The sequence below is a fragment of the Miscanthus floridulus genome, chromosome 16 (assembly GCF_019320115.1).
Source record: "Miscanthus floridulus cultivar M001 chromosome 16, ASM1932011v1, whole genome shotgun sequence".
Classification (NCBI taxonomy): Eukaryota; Viridiplantae; Streptophyta; class Magnoliopsida; order Poales; family Poaceae; genus Miscanthus; species Miscanthus floridulus.
In genome coordinates, this window is record NC_089595.1 from 47,350,149 (window position 1) to 47,373,596 (window position 23,448).

At 43.7% G+C, this 23,448-nt stretch overlaps 1 protein-coding gene across 1 annotated transcript; it reads right to left on the bottom strand.

Moving 5' to 3' along the window:
• Window positions 1-2,761: 2,761 nt before the first annotated feature.
• Window positions 2,762-3,424, bottom strand: LOC136511459 (RING-H2 finger protein ATL32-like). The gene has a single exon (XM_066505523.1). It carries the CDS (start codon window positions 3,374-3,376, stop codon window positions 2,762-2,764), a length of 615 nt encoding a protein of 204 aa, XP_066361620.1. The 5' UTR covers window positions 3,377-3,424.
• Between the last annotated feature and the right edge of the window lie 20,024 nt (window positions 3,425-23,448).

The window sequence follows — 23,448 nt, forward strand, 5'->3', positions numbered from 1 at the left end:
GCGAGTACATTGTGTACTCAGGGTTTATTTACCCCTGTTGCAGGTACTACCTGAGGAGTAGCCATTGTGTAAAGGATTCTTCTGATGGGCACAGACGGATCCTTGTATATTATCGATAGATATTTCTTTTCATTCCGCTGTTAAATTTTCGCACTTTGAATTTGGTACTGTAATAATATATTTCTAAGAACTCTGGATGTATGAAATGGACTAAGTAATGTAAACTCATTCTCATTATTGGATCATGCGGGAAAAATGTGGATTATTTGGGCTCTCCGTTGGGGTGTGCTCGACGAAATCCGCCCGATGTAGCTCGCTCTCGAGGTGCTTAGTGTCTGGTGGTAGACAAGCGTCTCCGTAAGCGCGTTATTTCAGGTGGTTCTGCCTCAGTTGGTACTGGAGCCAATAATGAGTCTACGAGTTTCCTCACCCTTTTTCAAAACCTAAAATTTAACCAGCAAGAGTTTTGCAAAAAGTAGGATGCGATAAAATTATCTAAATAAGTATAAGCCCTAGTAATATGGTCTATCTAGGATAGCAGCACTGGTTTTATCTAATCAGTTTTCTGTAGGTACACTGACTTATGCTGCGTAAGAATCGTTAGCAAAGTAGAAAGTGAGTATATGATGTGCCGAAATGTTACGAACGCCGCTATATTCTGGCTTGAGTGAATGTATAGGCCAATGCATGAATCATGATAATATAATCTTGCTTAAACTAAACTTCCCCCTACACATATAAATTAAATTAGTGAATTGATAGGATAACTAAAAAATGCTTCAATAAATGTCTTATCATTTCTCTAGTCTCTTATTCTTGGTCTGGAGGGTTGTCCTAAATGGTTGGTTCCTATTTGTTATAGATGAACCTGAGGTTCGGTCGAGGGAGCACCAGTACCGGAGCAGGCCACGGTCTTGGCAAATGCCAAGGTGAAAGTGGCCGAGGCAATGGGAATGGCAACGGGAAGAGCCATGAGGCTCCACTTTTGGCTCCCCCTCCTCTGCCACCTCCACCTCCGATGACTCATGCGGAGATGTTGGCTGCTCGTCGCGAGTCAGCCCGTGCCATGGAGCTGCTGGCATAGGCTATCGGTGGCTTCGCCCGTGGAGGTCACGGAGGAAATGGTGGGAACGGGGGTGGTGCCCACAGTCCTTAGGGACCTTGCTCTTATCAGGATTTTTTAAAGACACACCGACCCACGTTCACGCCGACGACTGAGCCTCTAGATGCGGAGCATTGGCTTCGTATCCTGGAGCAAAAGTTTTTGCTTCTCACCATAACTGAGAAACAGAAAGTGCGCTTTGCAGCGCAACAGCTATTGGGATCTGCTAGTGCATGGTGGGACACATTTAATGCCATGCAGCCGGCAGATCACCAGGTGACCTGGCAGGAGTTCACCGTGGCCTTCAGAGAGTATTATATTCCTGCTGGTGTTCTAAATAGAAAGTTGACAGAGTTTCTGGGCCTTCGGCAAGGAAGCATGTCTGTGATGGACTATGTCAACAAGTTCAACCACTTGTCACAGTATGCTGGGACTCATGTTGATACAGACGAGAAGAAGAGGGACCGTTTCTATCGCGGCCTCTCTTGCAGCCTACAGAAGGAGTTATATACTAGGAACTACTAGACATTTGGGGCTATGATGAATGCTGCTATTGCCATGGAGGGATTGTAGCGTGACTCTCAGGCAGAATGGAAGCGCAAGCGGGTGGCTACTAGGTCTTCTAGTCACCCCAGGCGCAGAAAGTATAGGTTGTCAGACGGGTGCCCTATCAGTCTTCGGGTGGACATTCGCTTCGACAGCCTTAGTAGACTTATCAGGTACCTTCCACCCAGTACTGTGCACCAACTCAGCTGGTGCAACCTCAGCAGCCCCTAAGGACAGCAGATCCCACCTCATCAAGGACAAGGGAACAAGCCTGGTGCTTATTTCAAGTGTGGCAGGGAGGGCCACTATGTCCGAGAGTGTCCGCAAAACCAGCCAGCCCAGTCAGCTCAACCCTCAGCTAACTCTCGGCTGATCAAGCAGACTATAATCAAGAAGAAAGTGCCAATAACCACCCCCGACCTTGCACCTGCCAGTGTGTTATCTGATGCGTATGTTATCTGATGCTTATGCATGCATTCAGTACGTTTATCAGAGTGATAGACGTGACAACTACGACCCATACAGATACACCCTTGCACAATAAGGTCGATCAAAATTTTCATTCAAGAAGAAAGAATCGTCATGCATCAAATTTTTCATTCAAGAAGAAAGAATCAGTATTCGTCGTATTTATTTATACCAGAGAATTGGATGATCCGTCCTTCTCTCAAAGGCAAAGTGGCAAACAAACACAGACTATATATTTTTACCAGTAATTCTACTGTCTTACAAACGCATATGCATGCCAAAATGCAATTAGCAAATCGGCCATATCATATATAGTTCATACAACGAGTAATTAATCATGCAGATCTCACATGCATACACTACACATGGTCGAAGACTCCATTCACGATATATATACGACTCGATATATCTAATCCCAAAACCTGAAAACCAACCAGAAATATACATGCATACATCACACAATATGAAGAACAGGAATCGATCGCCTCACCAACCTTTTCTAGCTGGTCATCTGGTGCTAAGCGACATGGACGCCGACCTGAAAAGGTGGAAGAAATGGTTGTCACCTTCCGCCGTGTACGTGGTCCCCTTGCTTGCTCGCCATGCACTACCAGATCGAGAGAGCGATCTGGCCTCTCGGCCGCCTCACACGGGACAATCATCCGCGGCGACGTTGTCGTCGTGGTCCTTGGCGTTCCTGGACGCGTCAGCGACGGCCGCGGCGGCGGGGGCGACGACTCTGCCGCGGCAGAGCGGGCACGTGGCGTGGAGCCGCAGCCACGCGCCCACGCAGTCGGCGTGGAACCGGTGCCCGCACCGCGGGAGGACGTGCACCGAGTCGCCGTCGCGCAGCTCCACGATGCACACCGCGCACTCGGGAGCCTTCCCTCCTCCTTCCTCGGCGCCGGAGCCGGCGCTGGAGTACACGGACACGGGCAGGGACGACGCCACGTCTTCCACCGGCGTCGACTGCACGCCGAGGCGGTCATCGTGCCGGTGACGGGACGCCCACGGCGAGGCCACGGGCAGCGAGTCCTCGTCTTCGTCTTCGGCGCCGTCGTCTGACGTGGACGGCGGCCCACCTTTCCCAGAGAAGAACCGCCAGAAGAAACCGAAGATGAGGAGGATCACCAGCACGTTGATGCCCACGACGCAGGCCGTCAGCACCGCGCCGTGCGGCGCCCAGTGGCCTTCCACCTCCGGCGGCGCCGACGCACCGGCAGCCAGGCTAAGACTGCCGCTCCCGAGCGTAGTGGACATGCTGGCTTCTGCGCCGACGAGATGGTTCTGGACAACCCAAACAGCAGAGAGTCGCTGCCAATGGTGTGCACAAACCGCAAAACCTTAATCCGCTTTATTAGAAGCTAATACATCCTTCCAAGAAGAAGAAGATTTTGTTGATCAAGTTTGCAATCGAGTTGGGAGAAGAAATCAGAGGAAAGTGTTGCGCAGGAAAGCGGAACTGAGGGGGGCTAAAAAAAGGTAGAAGCGGGGGAGGTGGCATTGCCCATTCCATTGGTTCTTGAGGTGTCCAATGGTGAATCGGTGACTGCAGGACTTTGTTAATGCCCAAGCGGTTTGACTCGGGTGGTTTTGGAGCTTGTTGCATTTTTTGTTATTGATGATGCCCACCATATTGCTTCGTACTATATAACTCAATAAATCATGATAGAGCTAGCTAGATTTTTGTTATATTTTCTTATTAGGAGACCTCCTTATTCGACAATAGAAAATGAAATTCCATTTTGTCTTGCTTCGGCACGTCAACTAGGTTGTTTCCTCCCACTATATATCTACGACCCATGGGTTTAGTAGAAGGAGTCGCCGAGATTGAATCTTGGATAGAATTAAATGTCGATGGCATTGTCAATCAAAGCTTGAATATTGGTACGAGGATAAACATTTAGGACATATGTGAATCCCAAGAATCTAAAGAAATGGATTATGATTCCATTTCTTAGTAAACGAAAATAGTATAAATGGATTACATTTTTAATATTCATGTTTGGATTCCATTAGGAGCTGATTCAAAAATTTCCAACTGTGCCCTAGAAGAAATGAATTAAAGCTACTCCCTACGTCCTGAAGTATTATAAGCATGCTCATATTTCGAAGTTCAAATTCTATTATCTATGACCAACATTTATTCTAATCATACGATAAGTTTTATAATTCAGAAGTGGTTACATTATATTTGTATTTTTAAAATAATACTTTCTTTGATGATCAAACTTTTTGTTACAATAAATCATATATTGTAAGAGAAATTAGTGGTCAAAGTATGATCTTAAAAATTTCACGAAGTCAAATCTCGCCTTACATTTTTGGAACGGGTGGAGTATCTGGTGCACACAAGATTCTATTGATGCATCTGTGCACAAAGTCAATCTAATAGGATCTGAATGGCACAACCGCACAAGTGAGGGGGTAGGAATCTGCTGACCCATTGTTCACCTGAGAATAATTGGATTTCGATCAGAGGGCCTAAATCATCCCAAGAGGGATAAGGAGATTCGTCTCACATGTCACGTAGACTATTCAGATTGGATTTGATCGATGGATAAGAATGAGTTTGTCCACATGAGCACCAATATTCTCTTGTATGCCTGATACTTCCTCTCGTTTTTCAGTTAATTATTTGCAATGAGTTTCTTCTGCAAAAAGAAAATTGTAGTAGTAATTTGTAAAACTCTTTGTTATTGTATAGCACAATGTACAAAGTCTTTTCTCTCCTTCATGTAAATCTGTTTGGTATTGAATATAGCTGAGTTTTTTTTTCCTTTCACTTTAAGTCTAAATTGAATTCCGTTAGTGTTAATGGTATTAGGGTGGGCTATTTTCCGTATCCTAACAAGGGTGGACCTAAAAGTTGAAGCCATCACTGGAGCTCTTCGCAAATACTCTCCTTGTATAAACATATAGAGAAGAAATCAAAGTCCTAACAAATGTTAATACAGAAATATGAAGCACATATTTGTTGTTTGCTCAAATTGGCATGATTTAATTCCATAGAAGAGAACTAATGTGGTATTCCTTCTACAAATGCAATTTATTGCTGAAAAAACATGGACATGCTAGAAGAAGAGGTGTGGGGCTGGGGTGGTGCAAGGGAGGAGGGATAATCTTTTTCAAAGAGAATGGTTACCTTTTACATGAGAATCATTTAATGGCAAGACTCTATATCCTCCCATCAATTCCCTTTACATGTTATTTTTAGGTGAGAAGAGCAAAAGATGAGGTATGTAAAACAACTAAGATTTTTTTTAAAAGCACCATTTGGTGCAGCCTTCACACGAGGCAGGTGCGGGACGGGGGATCGAACCCCCGTAGGTCGGCTCCTCCCTTGGAGCCTTCACTACTGGGCCACATGCCCATCCGCCAAAAAAAAAAACTAAGCTTAATAAGTGAATTTTAAGGACAAGGATGTGTACGGTGCCTAGGCACCGTTCGTAAATATATACATGCGAGGCCTCATCCCCACTGTAAATGAGGCAAAATATAAAGAACCCTTGCATATATAATGAGACAGAACTTTACTTGCTGAGCACTACAACAGCTATCAACACCAGAAAGCAATCTATCAAACCTCATTTGATCGAAATTATTTTGTTTCCCAACAAAACAATATAAATGTTAAGGGACCTGTCAAAGTCGTACTATTCTCAGAATAAGGACAACAGCAACATGCTTTGGCCTTAATAAAGAATCCTCAAGCTACGGTTGAGTTGGCTGCCTAGTCAGAGTTGACACTGCTGGTGTGTCAATGATTTAGTGGCTTAAATGAGGTCTGACCATTTCTGAACGATCCAACTCATCACATGTGCTGCTGATGTGTCTATATATTAGAGGCTGGGCAAGATTTCTGCCAATAAGGTTTCAGCTTAAGATCTTGCTTGTATAGTTTATCAAGTTCTAAACTATTTTCAGCAAGGAAAAAATATTCACGAGATTCTATGTGGTCCCCTTCCAATGCTGATAGCATCTTCATAAACTACTACTGGAAAAAAATTAAGAACATTGACCCCTTACATTTACAAATCAGTACTATTGTACTGTCTGTGATAAAATAAAAGAACAGGTATATAAATTTTAGATGTTAGTCATTCTATGGGCAAGCAGCCTAGAACGCGTTCAAACAACGTAACCAGTGCACAAAATTTTTAGGAAACATAAGTATTAAAAGTTCATGTTACTCCATATACTATAATTAACACTACCCTAGATCTGGACATCACTGCCGGTTTAAAAACCCACTTCACTGTCGGATTTTGAACCGACAGTGGCATACCAGCAGTGATGGGGGGTTGACATCACTGTCCGTCCTTAAAAACCGACACTGATCTACAGGAAACAGTGTCGGTTCCTGGCTCCGCCCGACAGTGTCCAGTTGAACAACACTGTCGGTTTGTAATGCCAACCGACAGTGACGGTTGCTTTAAGAGTGTCGGTTCTTGGCTCAAGCCAGCAGTGTTGAGCAAGCCTACACTATCGGTTCATGGATCAAACTGGCAGTGTTGTAGTAAATATCAGTGTCGGTTCATGGATCAAACCGGCAGTGTTCTTGTAACTATCAGTGTCGGTTCATGGTTCAAGCCGGCAGTGTTGAGCAAGACAACACTGTCGGTTTGCTTCTAACCGACAGTGATGGTTACGGCAACACTGTTGGTTTGTTGCTAACCGGCGGTGATGGTCCGTTCGTATTTTATTATTTTATAATTTATTTTAATTTATATTTTTTCGTGGAATCGGGTTTCGCTTTATATACGCTACGTAGACGACTGGTCCATCAATATTAAACATTACAAATGTTAGGATTACAATTCAAATATTCTTATCCACATCTCGATCCCTCAAAATAAAAAAGAAATGTTCTTGGACTTCACACATGCTTCTCGGACTTCCTACAATAATCTGGCGAGCCACTCTGGGCCATACTGGTCCTTGTACTTCACGGATTGTGCAATGAAAAATACTCCATCTTTTTCCAATACCTCAGCTAAGATGAATTTTGCCAGCTCCGATTATAGTGCGACGATCTCCATGTCTAGCATCCTTTCGTGCTTAAATTTCTTGCGCTGTCGTTCAAAAAAGATGATATCCAAAGAGGAACAATAAATCATTTTGTTGAATTATTAACAGACATAAATGAAATGGATATTATACACACCAACTTATCGGCTTCTTCCGATTTCCTGCCGATGTAGCGAAGCATTGCCCACATTACATAAAACCTGCATTCATTGTTTCCCGTCGGCTGTGATAGGTACTTCCCCTCCATTTCGACAACCTTGAATGGGACCGACGTCCCACCGATATGTCTTCTTCGAACACTGAGCAACATTAAAAGGAGAAACATTAGAAAGCGGTATGTGTGATTAGAAAATAATAGTTATTAGGATCGCTTACTAATTCAGCACTGCCACTAGTGCATCCAGATGATAAAATGGTTTTTTTTCGAGTCCCACACCTCGAGCAGATTTTTGGTAAGATTCACACAAATGAAGACGAAATGGTTGCTGCAATCACAGAATCCTAATTATCGAATAATCTTAACGAAAAAAGAAGCATAAAATTAAAAGCCGAGAACACATACTCGCAGTTGTAGGCTAGAAGTATGTGGATTTTCTTCTTCATCATGAATTCATCGAAAATAGCAATCAATCTCTGTTTCAGGTCTTTCACGTCACATCCATAGAGGCCTAGACATGTCCTCTCATTGACTCGCAAGGAGTCCAAGAAGCCTATGTAATCCCATTTGCTTTTTAGAATGCAAAATTTTGCTATACACCTACATAAAATCATGGGAAGTGCTCAAAAGTTAACAATTTGTGTCTCGAGAGAGTAGTTAATTGTAATATCGTGCGTGTAGGGTACTTGCATAGTCCACAACGTCAATATTTGAACATCGAGAGAGCGTTTCTGGTATAGCTGGAACAAGCACTCTAATGGGAACGGGGATCCCGATCTTCCGTCAGGTGGTGGTAACTATCGTTGTGGCAGAGAATGACACACCGATCCGGCTTTAGATCGAAAGATCGAACCCTGCAATCTTAGCACCACAGCTCCTCTAGTTATCAATCGAGTCTCAGACCAGGTTGATCTCGCCAAGAAGGCTAATCCCTGCTTGTGCAACGAAGAACACAAGCAAGAGCAAGAAAGAACACAACCAAATTGCAGATGAATGATTAATCTCTCAAAGTTGGGGTCTCACAAACCGATGAACGGCGAAACTATTCTTGACAGAATAATCTAAGCAAAATCCAAACCCTAATGGAGGGGCGGCGGCTGTTTATGAAGACTCTAGGGTCATGCAAGACCCCTAGACGCGCCCCTAATGGGCCCAAACACGATACACAGTCCAATGGAGCAAAAGACGGTGTCGCAGCACCCTGGCAGATTCTGGACGCTGACTTGTTTCGACGATTCCTGTTGATTCCGAAGAGCATTTGACGTGAGACCATTTGGATTGGCTTCCTTATCAAATTAGCTTTCCATCCATGTATGGATCGTCGAAAACGGAGTCCGGATATGTCCTGGGTGACCAGTTTAAGGCAGACTGATCCTAAAGGCCGAGGCAGACTCGAAATCGTGTTGGACCGGGCCTCCGGTTCCTGTTGGACGTCCTTGCTAGTCACCTTCGCCTCCACCACATCCTCTAAGTCCTTCATGACCCTCTCCAATGTTCCTATAGGTACCACATCACAATCAACAGAATCAGCATAAGAACCAATGGAAAATGAAACTCTGCAAGTTTGTGTTACATTTGCTTTACCAGAATCATTCAGCCACTGAATATGGTATGGACGTGGGTGTGGGCGTGTGGTCAAGCCAAGCTTCTTGACCAAATTAGAACTCACCAAATTGTTGCAGCTACCTACATCAATAATGACATGTGCTCGACGGTTGCTGATAACGAAGAAAATCTGGAACAAGTTATGGCGTTGTAGCTTCTCAGGTTGCTGGACTTGTGAGCTGAGGACCCGATGTACAATGATGCTCCTATAGGCCGCCGTGGCCTCATCAGCAAGGACTTCGCCGTCCTCCTCTTCTGCATCTTGGTCTTCTTCATCCTCAATGTCAGACGTGCTGATGTAACCATCTTCTATAGCAATAAATGCCCGCTGACTTGGGCAGTCCTTCTGCACATGGCCAATGCCATGGCAGCGGTGGCACTGAATGCCCGAAGTGCGTCCCATCGATGCAACGGATGAGGAACTCTTGGTAGGCACCTGCAAAGAATTTTTACCTGAATCTGAAGGTCGTGTTGGAGGTGCCTTAGGTGTAGCGGAAACTCCAGAGGTTGTTGGTCGCTTGCTCGCTGGTGGAGGCACCCAAAAAGTGGTTGGTTTGGTCAGCCCCAAAGATGGTGCCGAGCGTGGCGTGTATGTGGTGGTGCTGACCTTGCTCTTGCTTTGCTGTTCACGCCCCTGCAATTCCTTTTCTGCAAGCATAGCAAACTAAAACAACTGGTTGACAGTGTTAAATTCTTTGTAATCAACAATGTCCTAAATCTCACGCCTCAAACCCGAATAAAAACGACAAATGTCATCTTCGTTTCCCTCCACAACATACAGCGCATCAATCCCTTTTGGAGCTCACCATAGTAATCCTATACAGATTTATCTCCTTGTTCTAATCGCATCAATTTCTTACGCAAATCTCTATGATAAGAAGGAGGAACAAAGCGATCACGCATAGCTATCTTAAGTTCTTCCCACGTACCAGGTAAAGCATCCTGTGCAGCTAGCTCATTCCACCAAATAATGGCAAAATCCTTAAACTCACTAGTAGCTTGTCAAACTCTATGATGCTCAGGCACAAGGTGGGCACTAAACTTTTGTTCTACCGTCATCTCCCAATCAAGATATCCCTCAGCATCATAATGACCCGAAAAAGATGGTATTGTGAACTTAATCTTAGCATAAGGATCATCGGGTACACGGTGATTATTACCTTGATGGTGGTGGACACCACCCATACCTGTCGTGTTGCGGCGAAGACGTCGTCGTAATCTTGCTTGTCGGAAGGCTGCTCGATCTATGTTCCCAATGGCATCATGCACCATGTCTTCTGGCAAGAGACCATACGTGTTGCTGCCGGAGACGTCATTGTTGTTGACCGCCACCAAGGTTTCCAACTCAGTAACCTTGTCGGTTAGCGTGGAAATTCGTTTGTCCAATCTCTCCATGTTGTTGCCAATGTTGAGTTCAATGAGTGTGTCAGTGACGGCCTTCCTAATGGCCTCATTCATCCATTTTTGGGCATCCTCAACAACAGCTTGTAGTTGCTCTTGACTGACACGCTCGTTGAAACCCTTAGGATTGTTATCTCCAGTCTGTTCACCTCCTGCCATGGTAAACACAAAAACAGGAACAAACGGTGAAAGTTATCCCTACCAAATGACTACGTGGTTGCAGTGGTGTCACTTTTCATAGCAAGTGAAAGCGTCTTACCAAGCTCTTACAAAGTTCTTACCAACGCAAGCAGTGGGCAGTACAACCGGTGGCTGGTTCATGATACCTGTGAGGTAGTGGTACCGAGATTGCAAGGCCCTTTTTCTGTACTGATCTAAAGAGTTTGTGGAGCTTGGAAGGCACACAAAAAGTAATATGTATATCTGGCACACAAGTCAGTAACAGAAAGTAATGCTGAATTATAGTCCAAAGTACTTGTTCTCATTGCTGGTCTAAAATGCTCCAAGTACCAGGTGTGTAACAAACAAGCAAGTATGGTGGATAGCAATGTGACAGGTGTGTGAAAAACAAGTATGGTGGATGGAAACAGCAACACAAACAAGAAACCAAATAGCACACGCAAACACAGCTCACTTTGGTCTTCTCTATGTGCTCCTCTAGATATTGTTCCTCTTTTGCCCCTCTCTTTTTTTCTATTTTTTAGGCTATCATTGTTTTTTTGAGAAATTTCGACTTTTTATTTTATTTTTTTGATATTTTTCCTTTACTTAGGAGCACAAAAAAAGTAACCACAGAAAATATGAGCTCAAACAAGTGTAAGACGTGGCCTGTGGAATTTTCAGAAACTTGCTCAGAAATCGACAAAAACCTTGTGACCACGAAAAGAGGATCTTGTGACCATTTTTTGATCAATCTAAAATTTTCCAACCCCAACAAGGCGAGGGATGGATGGATCCAAAAAAATTTTCTGATCGATTTTGATATATGGAACATCGAAATCGGAGTCCGTATGCGAAAACTAGACTAGTTTTAAGAATTGGCTCCGAATTAGAGGACAAAACGAGAACAATGTGCGCAAAATTGGTCACAACAGCAAAGATTTAATGGAAACAATGGAGGAAAACACACGAACTGGACTCTAACATGACCTAACCAGCAACAAGACCTCGACCCGGACACAAACTCAACACGACGGACTCTGAAACTGAAATATGCAAAGGCTATGGCGCGGAAGGTTCTAGGACAAAAAAAACGAGTATGGCACTGGACTATGGGACGAATGCGAAACACTCAAACTAGGGAATAAATGTGAACTTGACAGTATACCTTAGCTCTGATATCACTTAATGGGAACGGGGATCCCGATCTTCCGTCAGGTGGTGGTAACTATCGTTGTGGCGGAGAATGACACACCGATCCGGCTTCAGATCGAAAGATCGAACCCTGCAATCTTAGCACCACAGCTCCTCTGGTTATCAACCGAGTCTTGGACCAGGTTGACTTTGCCAAGAAGGCTAATCCCTGCCTACGCAACGAAGAACACAAACAAGAGCAAGAAAGAACACAACCAAATTACAGATGAATGAATAATCTCTCAAAGTTGGGGTCTCACAAACCGATGAACGGCAAAACTGTTCTTGACAGAATAATCTAAGCAAAATCCAAACCCTAATGGAGGGGTGGCGACTGTTTATGAAGACTCTAGGGTCATGTAAGACCCTTGGATGCGCCCCTAATGGGCCCAAACACGATACACGGTCCAACGGACCAAAAGACGGTGTCGCAGCACCCTGGTAGATTCTAGACGCTAACTTGTTTCAATGATTCCTGTTGATTCCGAAGAGCTTTTGACATGATACCCCTTGGATTGGCTTCCTTATCAAATTAGCTTTCCATCCATATATGGATCGTCGAAAACGGAGTCCAGATGCGTCCTGGGTGACCAGTTTAAGGCAGACTGGTCCTGGAGGCCAAGACAGACTCAAAATCGTGTTGGACTGGGCCTCCGGTTCCTGTTGGACGTCCTTGCTGGTCATCTTCACCTCCACCATGTCCTCTAAGTCCTTCATGACCCTCTCCAATGTTCCTAATCAAGATAACATCATTAGGTAGTAGTCTATTCTCAAAAGTATAAAAAGGATCGCTTAAGAACGAGCTCACCTCTAAATTGAGTTGACGCATTCGAGCCCGGGTCATTGGACCTTGCTTGATGGTTGGGGGATCAGCGGGTACATCCGAAGGAGTGATGTCCTCATCACACTCCCACTCAATATCGAACTTCTCTTCTTCAGGATATTGGAAAACATGTAGCGAACGGATAATAACCTCAAAACCAAAGTCGTCCGTCTCTGTTGCTTGAGCCATGTAATATTCATGTGACTGGCGCATATATGTTGTCAGATTTTTATACTCATGATCGGGAACCAAAAGATTGCCCCTTTCATACTTCATTGCCGGTGTTCCCATCCCTTATACATCATAATAGATGTTCGCGACCTCTTCCATGGTTAAATAAGGGTTGTCTTCGACTAACTTCATAATATTCCTTAAATCTTTATTGTGTATTTCTTCATCTCTTGTTGTAGCGTATTTATTCTGTGTTTGCCTTTTGAATTCGGACTTCAACAAAAATGGAGGCAGTGAGGCACATAGATTGAAGAAACTAACACAATCTTCCTTCGAGATGTGTGCTGTAAATTTGTCTTTCATCAAGGTGGCAACGTTGTCACTGAACGACCATTTTCTTTTATGTTGGTCCACTTTGGGAGCATTAGCGACCAAATCCAAGGACCTTTTCTGCGACTGCGAGGATGTCCTTGATCTTGTTTTGGGCTGAGGTGGAGGAGGAGGATGACGATGAGAATTCTGTTTTTCCGACGCTGATGAAGATGGAGGAGGAGGAGGAGGAGGAGGAGGAGTCTCTTTTCTAGGGGCTGATGAAGATGGAGTCGGACGAGGAGGAATAGAAGGAGACCTCTGTCTTCTTAGGGGTGATGGCTCCTGATGAGGAGGGGAGTGATCTCTGTTGGGAGATGGTGAGTGATCATCACAGGTGGATGAAGACTCACAGTCGTCCTCATCATCAGAGGACAATTGATGGCCAAGCTTAATGAAGCGCTTGCGCCAGGCGACTTGAGAGCCCTTGTTTTGACCAAGTTTCGACATATCTTCCACTACAGGGTACTCAATGGGTATCTTGTTATACTTCTTATCAAGTATTTTGTCAATGGTGACGTGAGCGTACCCTAGTGGAATTGGGCGGCCATTAATTGTCTCGTCTCCCGCAAGCCAGGCCTGGCCGAGCGCCACCTTATCCTTTGTCCATTCCTGATGGATGTACAACCTGACATTGATGGGTTCAGTGATGTCGTCCACCGGATGAGGCACATTCGCCTCTTCTTCGTCGAGCGGGGTCGATCCGCAGCTGCTGCGACCCCTAAACTGTGGGCTAAAGGCACTAGAAGTAGGGTTTTGTGGTACTACTGACCCCTTGGACAGCAAAATTTGCTCGACTCGCGCTTCAACGGTCGCCTCAATCCATGCTTCCATTCTGTCTTCCATCTCTTTTAGTCTTCTCAAATACTCTGCCTCATGTTCCGCTCTACCAGTCGAGTGGCTCCGATAAGTGTTAGATTCTTGGGGGAATGCTAGTTTCCAAGGAACAACACCGGTTCCTCTAGTGCGACCAGGGTGCTCCTTGGTTCCGAGAGCTTGGGTGAGCACATCTTTCTCCCTATTAGAAGTGCGAGTCCCTTGTTTCACCTCCTCAGTTACCTAGGAGATCCTCTGGATGAGTTCGCTCATGGGTTGATTTGAGGAGCTAAAGCTCTCGTCCTCGGTGTGCCATACATTTCTCCCCATACAGTATAATATCGATCTAGGCTCCCAATCGGCGGTCTCAACCTGAATGCCTTCCTCAGTATGACGATCCATCTTTTGAAGTTCGTGAATTCTCCTTATTCTTCCTGCTCAATTCTAAGTACTCCTCGGATAACATGTAGTCCAAGCACTCAACACATCCAGTATAGCCTTTTGTCTTCTCTCTAGACAACGAACCTCGACCTGGCAGGTCGGTGATTGTAGCGATAAGTACTCCCTTGATCGTGACATGTTCCTTTTTGTACTCGTCCCAAACATCCGGCACACCATTTTCAAACATCTCCACTAGTTCATCGATCACTGGTTCTAGAAACACATCGATGTCATTCCTAGGCTGTCTTGGCCCTTGGATCAGTAGTGGCATCTGGATGTATGACCGCTTCATACAGACCCAAGGTGAAAGGTTGTATATATAGAGCGTCACTGGCCAGGTGCTATGATTACTTCTAACCTGGTCGAAAGGATTCATCCCATCTGTGCTCAAAGCAAACCAAAGGTGCCTTACCTCTCCGCCGATGTCCTTATAGAACATAGTATTGATAGTCCTCCAGTCGTGCTCATCGGCGGGGTGCCTCATTATTGTATATTTCTTACGCTCTTCGCCATGCCAGCGCAACAGCTTGGCTGACTTTGCACATGTAAACAGCCTATGCACCCGGAGAGCTATAGGGGAAATACCAAACGACCTTTACGAGACCTCCCCTGGTCTTGGTACCATCATCTGATGGCCCTTCCTTATACCGTGGAGCTTCACACTTGGGGCACTTGTCCAAGTCTTTGTATTTTTCTCCACAGTACAATATGCAATCATTGGAACACGCGTGGATTTTTTCAACCTCAAGGCCGATGGGACAGATCATTTGCTTGGCCAAGTATGTCTTTTCTGGCAACTTGTTTTTTTCTGGGAGCATTTTCCTTATTATACCTAACAACTAATCGAAGCCTTTATCGCTCAATCCATTTATCGATTTGAACTCTAACAGCATGATGTTGGCTTCCAGTTTGCTCATTGGACAATTCCTATACATGGGGTTTTGCCATCTTATCTCATTTTTTCTAGCTTTCTCAGTTGTCTTTCATTAAGACATCCGGTCTCTACATTACGTAGCAGCTGAGAAATGCCATCGTTATTCTCGGTGTCGTCAGCTAGCGTGTTTCTAAACACATTATTAACTGTGGCCATAGGTTACGTGTTGACACCGGGTTCCTCGTCAGCATCATGGATGGCTATGTCAGGCATGTCCACATCATCATCGTTTTCCTATAGAACATTCACACCAAGCTCGCCATGCATAGTCCATATCGTATAGTTTGGCATGAACCCCCTGGTAATCAAGTGCAATCGTATAGACTCAATTTGATGAAAGTTCCTATGATTCTTGCAATCTTTGCATGGGCAGAAGACATGGTTCTCATTCCCAGCATGGGCTTTGGCATCGGTGATAAACTGACTGACGCCATGCATGTACCGCTTGTCCGTTCGGGACAGATGCATCCACTCTCGATCCATCTCTGCACAAAAAAATACTGAGACAGTAATTACAAAGAATTAATAAGAAATCGAGCTTCATGAACAACAATTGTAGTTCGAAAGTACCATTTTTGGAAAACATTATTGTACACTAATTATTGAAAAATTGAAATTGGTAGCCCCAGCCCTGTAAATTGAAAATCGTAGTAAAAATAATTATTGCACAATATTGAAGAACAACTATTCAACTCTACTTCTAAGAACTAATTATAGCATCACATACTAACAATGATGATCTTGATCACCATGGAATAATTAGCTAGGAATTTAAATGTGTTCATAGACACCAACCTTTTGGATGATGGATTCACCACAATTTGAGCCTTGCACAAATGTTCAATTGGAAAAGTGCTTTCTAGAATGGAGAAAGAACTAGAATAAGAATCAAGCAATGTAGCCATCAAAACGAAGCTAATTAAGCAACAAAATCAAAGGAGTGGATGTTTGTTACTAACCTTAAAGCAAAAAGATCAAGCCATTCTTCAAAATCCAAGCACTAGCTTCATGGTGAAGAGCAGCAGCAGCAATGGAGGGAAGGGTCCAAACGCGTGCCTCTGTTCTCGGGATGAAAGAGAGGAGGAAGGAGAGGACGGCTGCAGCCTTTTGTGTTGTAGGCTTATCACCGTCGGTTCTTGGCTAGTACCGACAGTGATAGAGCCCAATCACTGTCGGCTCTTGACTTAAACCGGCAGTGATGAGTGACCGCCAAAACACTGCCGGTTTAAGCCACAAACCGGCAGTGATGTGGTCCTTCACTGCTGGTTTTAGCCCAGCCCCAATCATTTTTTTTATTTTCAAGCTCATAACCGGCAGTGAAGGTACATCACTACCGGTTCTCACAAATCCAGCAGTGATGATGCCGGTAGTGATGTGCAAATCTGGCGTAGTGTAATAATAATTATTTATCTTTGCCCTTTTTTATTCTATTTAGAAAAAAAGTCCAAAGTACTATCTTCAAGTGTCAATTCTATCTAGATAACCCTCTATAAACTAATGTTTAGTTTGGTTTACCCCGGGTCCAATTTACCCCTTCACAAGATTTGTCTTTCTCATTTCTCTATGTACAAGTTGAATTTTGATTTCAAAATTTGTGAGCTGATAGTAGCATCATATATTATTTTTTAAAGTACATTATGAATTTTATATTACTATGTTTAATACAATTTGTATTTATAGTGTTAATTTATTATTATATGTCCCAACCTGTTAAAACAATGATTTAAATTTATGACATATTTTTTAAACATAAATAATGGTGCTAGCTATCCTCTCATAAAAATTGAAATTAAAAATCAACTTGAATGTGGAGAAACAAAAAAAACAAATCTTGTTGAGGGGTTAATTGGACCAACTAAAATACTTGAAGGGAGTAAACCGAACCAAACGATAGTTTAGAGGGTTATCTGGACATAGACTATATACTAAAGGTAGTATTTTTTTTTTTACTTTTCCTTCTTTTTAACACAACGCCTATATAGATACTCCCTCTATTCCAAAATCATAAGTTGCTTTGACTTTTTTTATTCATCCATTTTGCTATGTATCTAGACATATTATTATATCTAGATGCATAACAAAATGGATGTACCAGAAAAGTCAAAGCGACTTATAATTTGGAGCGGAGGGAGTACTACATACGTATCTATGCAGGATTATGATGAACCTATCCATTACTTTGTATTTTTTGTTGGGTTCAAGACCTTCAAGAACGCCACACCCTCCTTCTAGCACCCCTATTTGTCACCTCCATGAAGGTATGCTACATTCTACACTAGTGCATATGACTCAAAGGTTGCTAGGACAGAGTAAAGACGGTAGGAAGGAGAAGTGTGGTTTTTGAAGATTACCGCAAAGGTCTCCGAGATACACTATGAGCATGGAGAGGTACAAACCCTTTGGAGGACCCGAAGGTCTACCCCATACCCCGATCTAGAGGCATGAGGAGCGAGGCAAGCGAGGACCACGGAATTGGCAGATCTGGGAGATCATGATACCCCCCAAATATACCGGGAATGTAGTTGGTAGATTAGAGTAGAGGTATCTTGTAATTTTGGGAGCGTATGTTCACCTTGTTTGTAATATGGTGCTTGTAGCAATTGAAAAGATAGATTGAATACATTGTTTTTCCTTGAGTTTGTTTAGACTAGGTTACCTTCATTGCCCTCTTTGGAGTATACGTATTTCTCTCGAGCCTCAAGGCTTAACAAGGGTTAGAGAGGGAGATGCATCTCGACGTACAGTTGCTACCATCCACGGTTTGGGCTCAAAACATCAAAGACAACAAGAGAAACCAACATCGAGGACACCTCTGAATGATCCACAAGCCTCCACCTAAAACACGTAGATTAGTATCTAGAGTGGTCCATGCATCCAATGCAATTATTTTACTGTCTACTACACCAACTCAAAACAATAAAACAAACTAATATATACACCACTCATTAACCCTTTTGAAGAGTTGACCTTCAAAAGACAGTCGTCAACCGCAGCTAACAATCCAGTGTGACCTTCCGATCATCCTACTCAAGACATTCAAAATGATACACTCGTGCCTCCGCAAGACAAGCACAAGAAAGAACCATTCAATGAAGAGGCAAAATTGGCAGAACTTAGAATTATGTATGACCAGTTATGTTTTGAAAAAAAAGAGTTGAACAATTGCAAAGGATGGATAGAGCTGGAGACATCAACTCAAAGCAAGTTGACGTCCAGAACGCTCCCAAAAGAACCATGAGTTCATAGCAGTCCATGAAGGTCGACAAAAAATGAGCAACATATATATGGTGCCATCTAGATTTTGACATCCAACAACCACCACCACCACCACCGCAGCCTTGGTACCAATATTAGCCACCCCCACCACAACCAATTACATACGAGCCTACTTCACCACTTTATCATGGCAACTTTGGCGCTGTTTGGTTGTATAAAGATAACATCAACGCAAATGGAACTTTTCCTCCGCTGGAATGGGAAGGGAATAGTTGGTTCCGTGTTTTGTTTGGTTCGGCCATGGTAACAGGACGGGTGGGAGTGAAATGGTTTGTCGATCAATACGGACGTAATCGACGTACTAATTAAAGCGTGGGGTTGATTTTACCCTGCTACCGGATCGTACGTGTTGATGGTGAAATAAACAAAGTATCGCCAATAGTTTACATTGTGATCAGTTCACGTCCATAAATGATCGAATCAACCAACTCCTTTGACCCAGGACAATTCATCATGACCTATTAAGTGGCAATAGCTAAGACGAGGATGAAGCAACCCTCGCAAAGTCATTTGTGATCGTCGCTCGTGACACGGCTCAAGGTTGGTATGCTAATCTTCACCCGGTACATACTTCCTTCTTACATTTGTAGCAGATAGGTTCATTTGTACTTTCAAACCACGTTGATGTCCTAGGACTTTGGCCTTACCTTCTGCAGGCCGTGGACCTTTGTCTTTGTTGATTTCTCTCCGTTGCTCAGGTTGCCTTCTACCATCCTCCCCTCCCCCCCCCCCCTCCCCCCCCCCCCCCCCCCCCCCCCCACCCACCACCACCCCAAATTAACCTTGTAATATATTTTTATTTATATACTACTTTAATTTAAAAACAATATAGTTGAACCTGAAATAGTTTGTGTTAGACCAAATCTGAAATTGCATTAGGAGGGAGTAAACTGCTGCACTCCAAGCGCTTGCGATGTCGACAAAATCCAGGAAATCAGATGTTTGGATTGTCGTCGTCCCATGGACGTAGTCCGTACAGGCCATTTTCTTGAGTGCATGCATGGCCCTACTCGTCAACTCATCATCATGTTGGCCGGGTTCAGCCCGCATCGGACAAGGCAACCAGTAGCATATGATTTTTTGCCTCACGGTGCGTAGCTTTCGTGCTTTCCGCGACCGGCCGATCTCGTCGATCAAATCGCGCCTTTGTCGCACACGATTTGAAAAATGGAGGTGAAGAGAGATATTGTTTCATTTCATGGCCCATAGTGCCCACGCGTCGCTCTTCGTGTACGAAACTGGTACGATCTGAGGAAAGTTACATCTGACACGGCCACGTAACCTTAATGATGAGATCAGCCTAAAGAAAGTGATGAGCACAGCTTATTGATTTGATTACTTGGTTAATTAATTACTAGGTAGCGTGTCCGTGCGTTGCTACGGGACAACTAAATCTTTTGTACTAAAAACACATGAATCGCACGATAAGATAACAATACTGTTAAATTAAATACCGACATTAAAGTGATATTTAATTCAAAAAGCAAAGTTCGTGAAATTAACACAGTCACGAAGAGCGCGGCATCGTAGGCTCACAAACTCTACTGTATAAACTTTTTCGTGATATGGCTAAGATAATATTTTATATCGGCAGAATGAATTCTTCGATATCCATTTCTTTCATGCGTCAATAAATCCATGAATAAGTTCCGCTGCATCTCCATATAATCCTGTACACACAGGTTCGAGTATATATGTAAATATTAGTGCCTGTCACATAGATAATACTGCGTGTCTTAAAAAATCTCTTATAAAATTTTAAAACAAAGTATGTTATACTCACCGTATAAATATGTGTGGCTTTAGGACTATTCCACACAGACATATATTGTAGAATAAGGTATCCATTTGGGTGCCTATTTCAAGATGTTGAATTAGGTGTTGTAATTCTTAATTTCGACACATTTTTCAGGTCAAGGTAACCAATGGTGACACTTTTCTTAGTGGTGCATAATTTTATGGTGCGCCTCTTGACTATCTGAGTAAGGACAAGTTAGCACTGCAAAGGCTCAGAAAAGCTACTGAGAAGACCAAGTTTGAGTTTTCCTCCACTATGTATACTAAAACCTATGTCCCCGTTTATCATTGTCGATGCTTTTGATGTAAAGCAATTCAACATTACTATGATCAGATATAAGTTTGAGTCTCTTGTGAGCAATTTCATAGAGGGACTCTCATCCTTTATGTGATCTGCCTCAAGAATATTGGCAGCACGATGGACCCATGTTGGAATGTCGTACCAAAAAGTGTCCATGTTTTGTCCATGATTTATTTCCCATGAATACATGCGGGTACTATGATGACACTAACTACACCAAATGAAAGATTAGAGCGAATTTTCATTGCCTCTAGAAGGATTTATTTATTAAGTTCTTTGGACTCTACAGGTAGTTTTGAAATATATGTTTGCATGTCTTACCTCGTATCCTAATTCAAAATTTTGTAGTTTAATTAGAATATAGGGAAATGATTCAAAATGAACAGACCCAAGGGCAATTTCAGCAAGAAACAGCAAGCGAGGGCGATGGAACACATGAGCGTGAAACCAAATGAAGGGAGGAAAAAGTTGTCCCTTTTACAAATGCAAAGAGGGAAAGTAATTAAATGTAGACAGATTTGGCAAGGTTCTCAGAAATGCAAAGATGTTCCTTTTGTCTTAATTATCTTTCCTTCTGTGTTAATTCTCTTTCCTTTTGCTCGTTGCCATGTATGCTGGTGCATGCAAACATGCAATGTGTATATAGATAGCACAATAATTTTCTACTTCCTATTTTGCCGTGATTCCTCTATCACATGACAGGCAATATTCAATCAAGGAGAATCGCACCAAAGGACGCAGCATGCGGGAGATGTCGTGGGATCGCAGGCGTGGTCAGACGGATGAACCAAAACAAATATCGCACAAAAAAATATTCATATTTTATTATTTTTAGTTGTAGGAGATTAGTGGGAGGCCTGTCCTTTGGAACCATGATAGATCACTGTGTTAGTGTGAGAGGACTGTTGTTCCAAGCTTGCTAGAGGCTGATGCTTTCTCTGCACGATCACTAAAACATAACTTTTAAGTTGTGCTTCCTTACTACAAAAGTCTTGGCATCAGCTCCAATTTTTTATGAATGCTATAATTATAAAAATGGTGTTAAAACAAGCAAAAAAAATATTTTTACACCTCGGCAGGCAACCCATCACATAGCAAGTCTAAGTCACAATATAGAGGCAGATTCTCAAGACTTAAACTCAATACCACTTCCTCCTTGCGTAGTCTCCTTTCATTTTAGAGCATCTCCTACAGGCTCGCTATCGCCATCCAAGAAACCCGTTTTTGCGATTTTGGACGTCAAAACACCACCAAAATCACCAATAGCTTTTCTTCCTCGTTCTCCTTTTTTCCCTCACCTCTATCCGGTGAAAGAAAACCAATTGGTAAAATTGCCGAGGGCCACACTGTCTCACCATCCTCGGCACTACTGGAGACGTCCTCTTTGCCGAGGGCTTCTGGGTTTGCCGATGGCTACATCTCGGGCACTCGGCAAAGGGGGTCTTTGCCGAGGGCCAGCCCTAGGAGCCCTCGGCAAAGCTAGGCCCTCGGCAAAATAAATCTGGCCCTCGGCAAATTGGCCCTCGACAAATATGGCCGGATGGGTCACGGCGGCCACTGGCGTCAGTCTTTGCCGAGTGCCCGCCGTCAGGCACTCGACAAAGATTTTTTTATTTTTATTTTAAATATTCTTTGCCGAGGGCCATTGGCCAGGCCCTCGGCAAAGACCCCCTTTGCCGAGGGCTAGGCTAGACCCTCGGCAAAGAGTTTTTTTTGGTTTTTTGAACCCAGTTTTTTTGTGATGCTATAATACATTATTTAAATCTCAATTTTAAAATTTGGGCCAAATTTGACTTTTTTTATATATTTCCCTAATTTATTTCTTTTCGTTGATTTTTTCGAATATTTCAAATTTGAACTGCAGGTGGATGGAATAATGCAATTTAGTAATTTGAAAATTGTTATTTATGGTATTTGGTGTATGTTGAGTCCCTATCCACGAACTCGCATCAAATTTCGGGCATCTTCTTCACGTAACATGACGAGGAACTTGTTGGAAAAGTGTTTTTAAATTATATAAAATCCATACGAAGTCCGAAAATCATGAAACTTGTCGAGGTGTCATGTTATCGCATGTGTAGGCTGTGGTAAAAATTTAAGAAGGTTTTGAGCAAGTTGTGACATCGGATGCCTAAAACCCAGACATCTCCACATGTGATCACGCTGTCCGCCGTGCCCGCCCCCGTTCTGAGCAGAAGGTGGGAGAAAGGGAGGAAGAGGAGAAGGGGAACAGGAGAAGAGAGGAGGCCGAGAAGAGAGGAGGAGGAGGTGCCCTGCCCCGGCCCCTTGACGCTGCCCCGTCCGCGACCCTCGCCCCGTCCGCGGCCTCCGACGTCTAGGTATGCCCTTCCCTTGCTTCATGGTGTACAATGCTGGTGAAGGAGGAGGTCTAGGTGGAGGTCGAGGTGGTGGTGGCGTGCAATGGTGGAGGTGTAGGTGGAGGTGGAGGTGGAGAAGGAGGGTAGTGTGTTCGTTGAGGTGGTGGTCATCGTCGTTGTGGTGGATGTCGTGGTGTGGTCGTGGTCATGGTGGTGGTGGTAGTGTGGTGGTGTGGTCATGGTGGTGTGGTCGTGGTGGTGGAGGTTGTGGTGGTGGTGGTGTGGTCGTGGTCGTGGAGGTGGTGGTGTGTTGGTGGTGGATTAATATATATCTGGCTATCGGTCATCGTGCCGTATTTGTTCCCTTGATATGTGGTTGTCGGCCATCGTGCCGGTTTTTTCTTGCAGGTTTTGGAAACCTCCTCGTACAGGGGAGGTTCTGCCGAAATTTTTAACTTATAGTATCGTGTTTCTTCTTTTGCAGAGAAGAGCACGTCAGAGGGGACTCGGCGACCCCGATCCTCTTCGTCGGCGTTGCG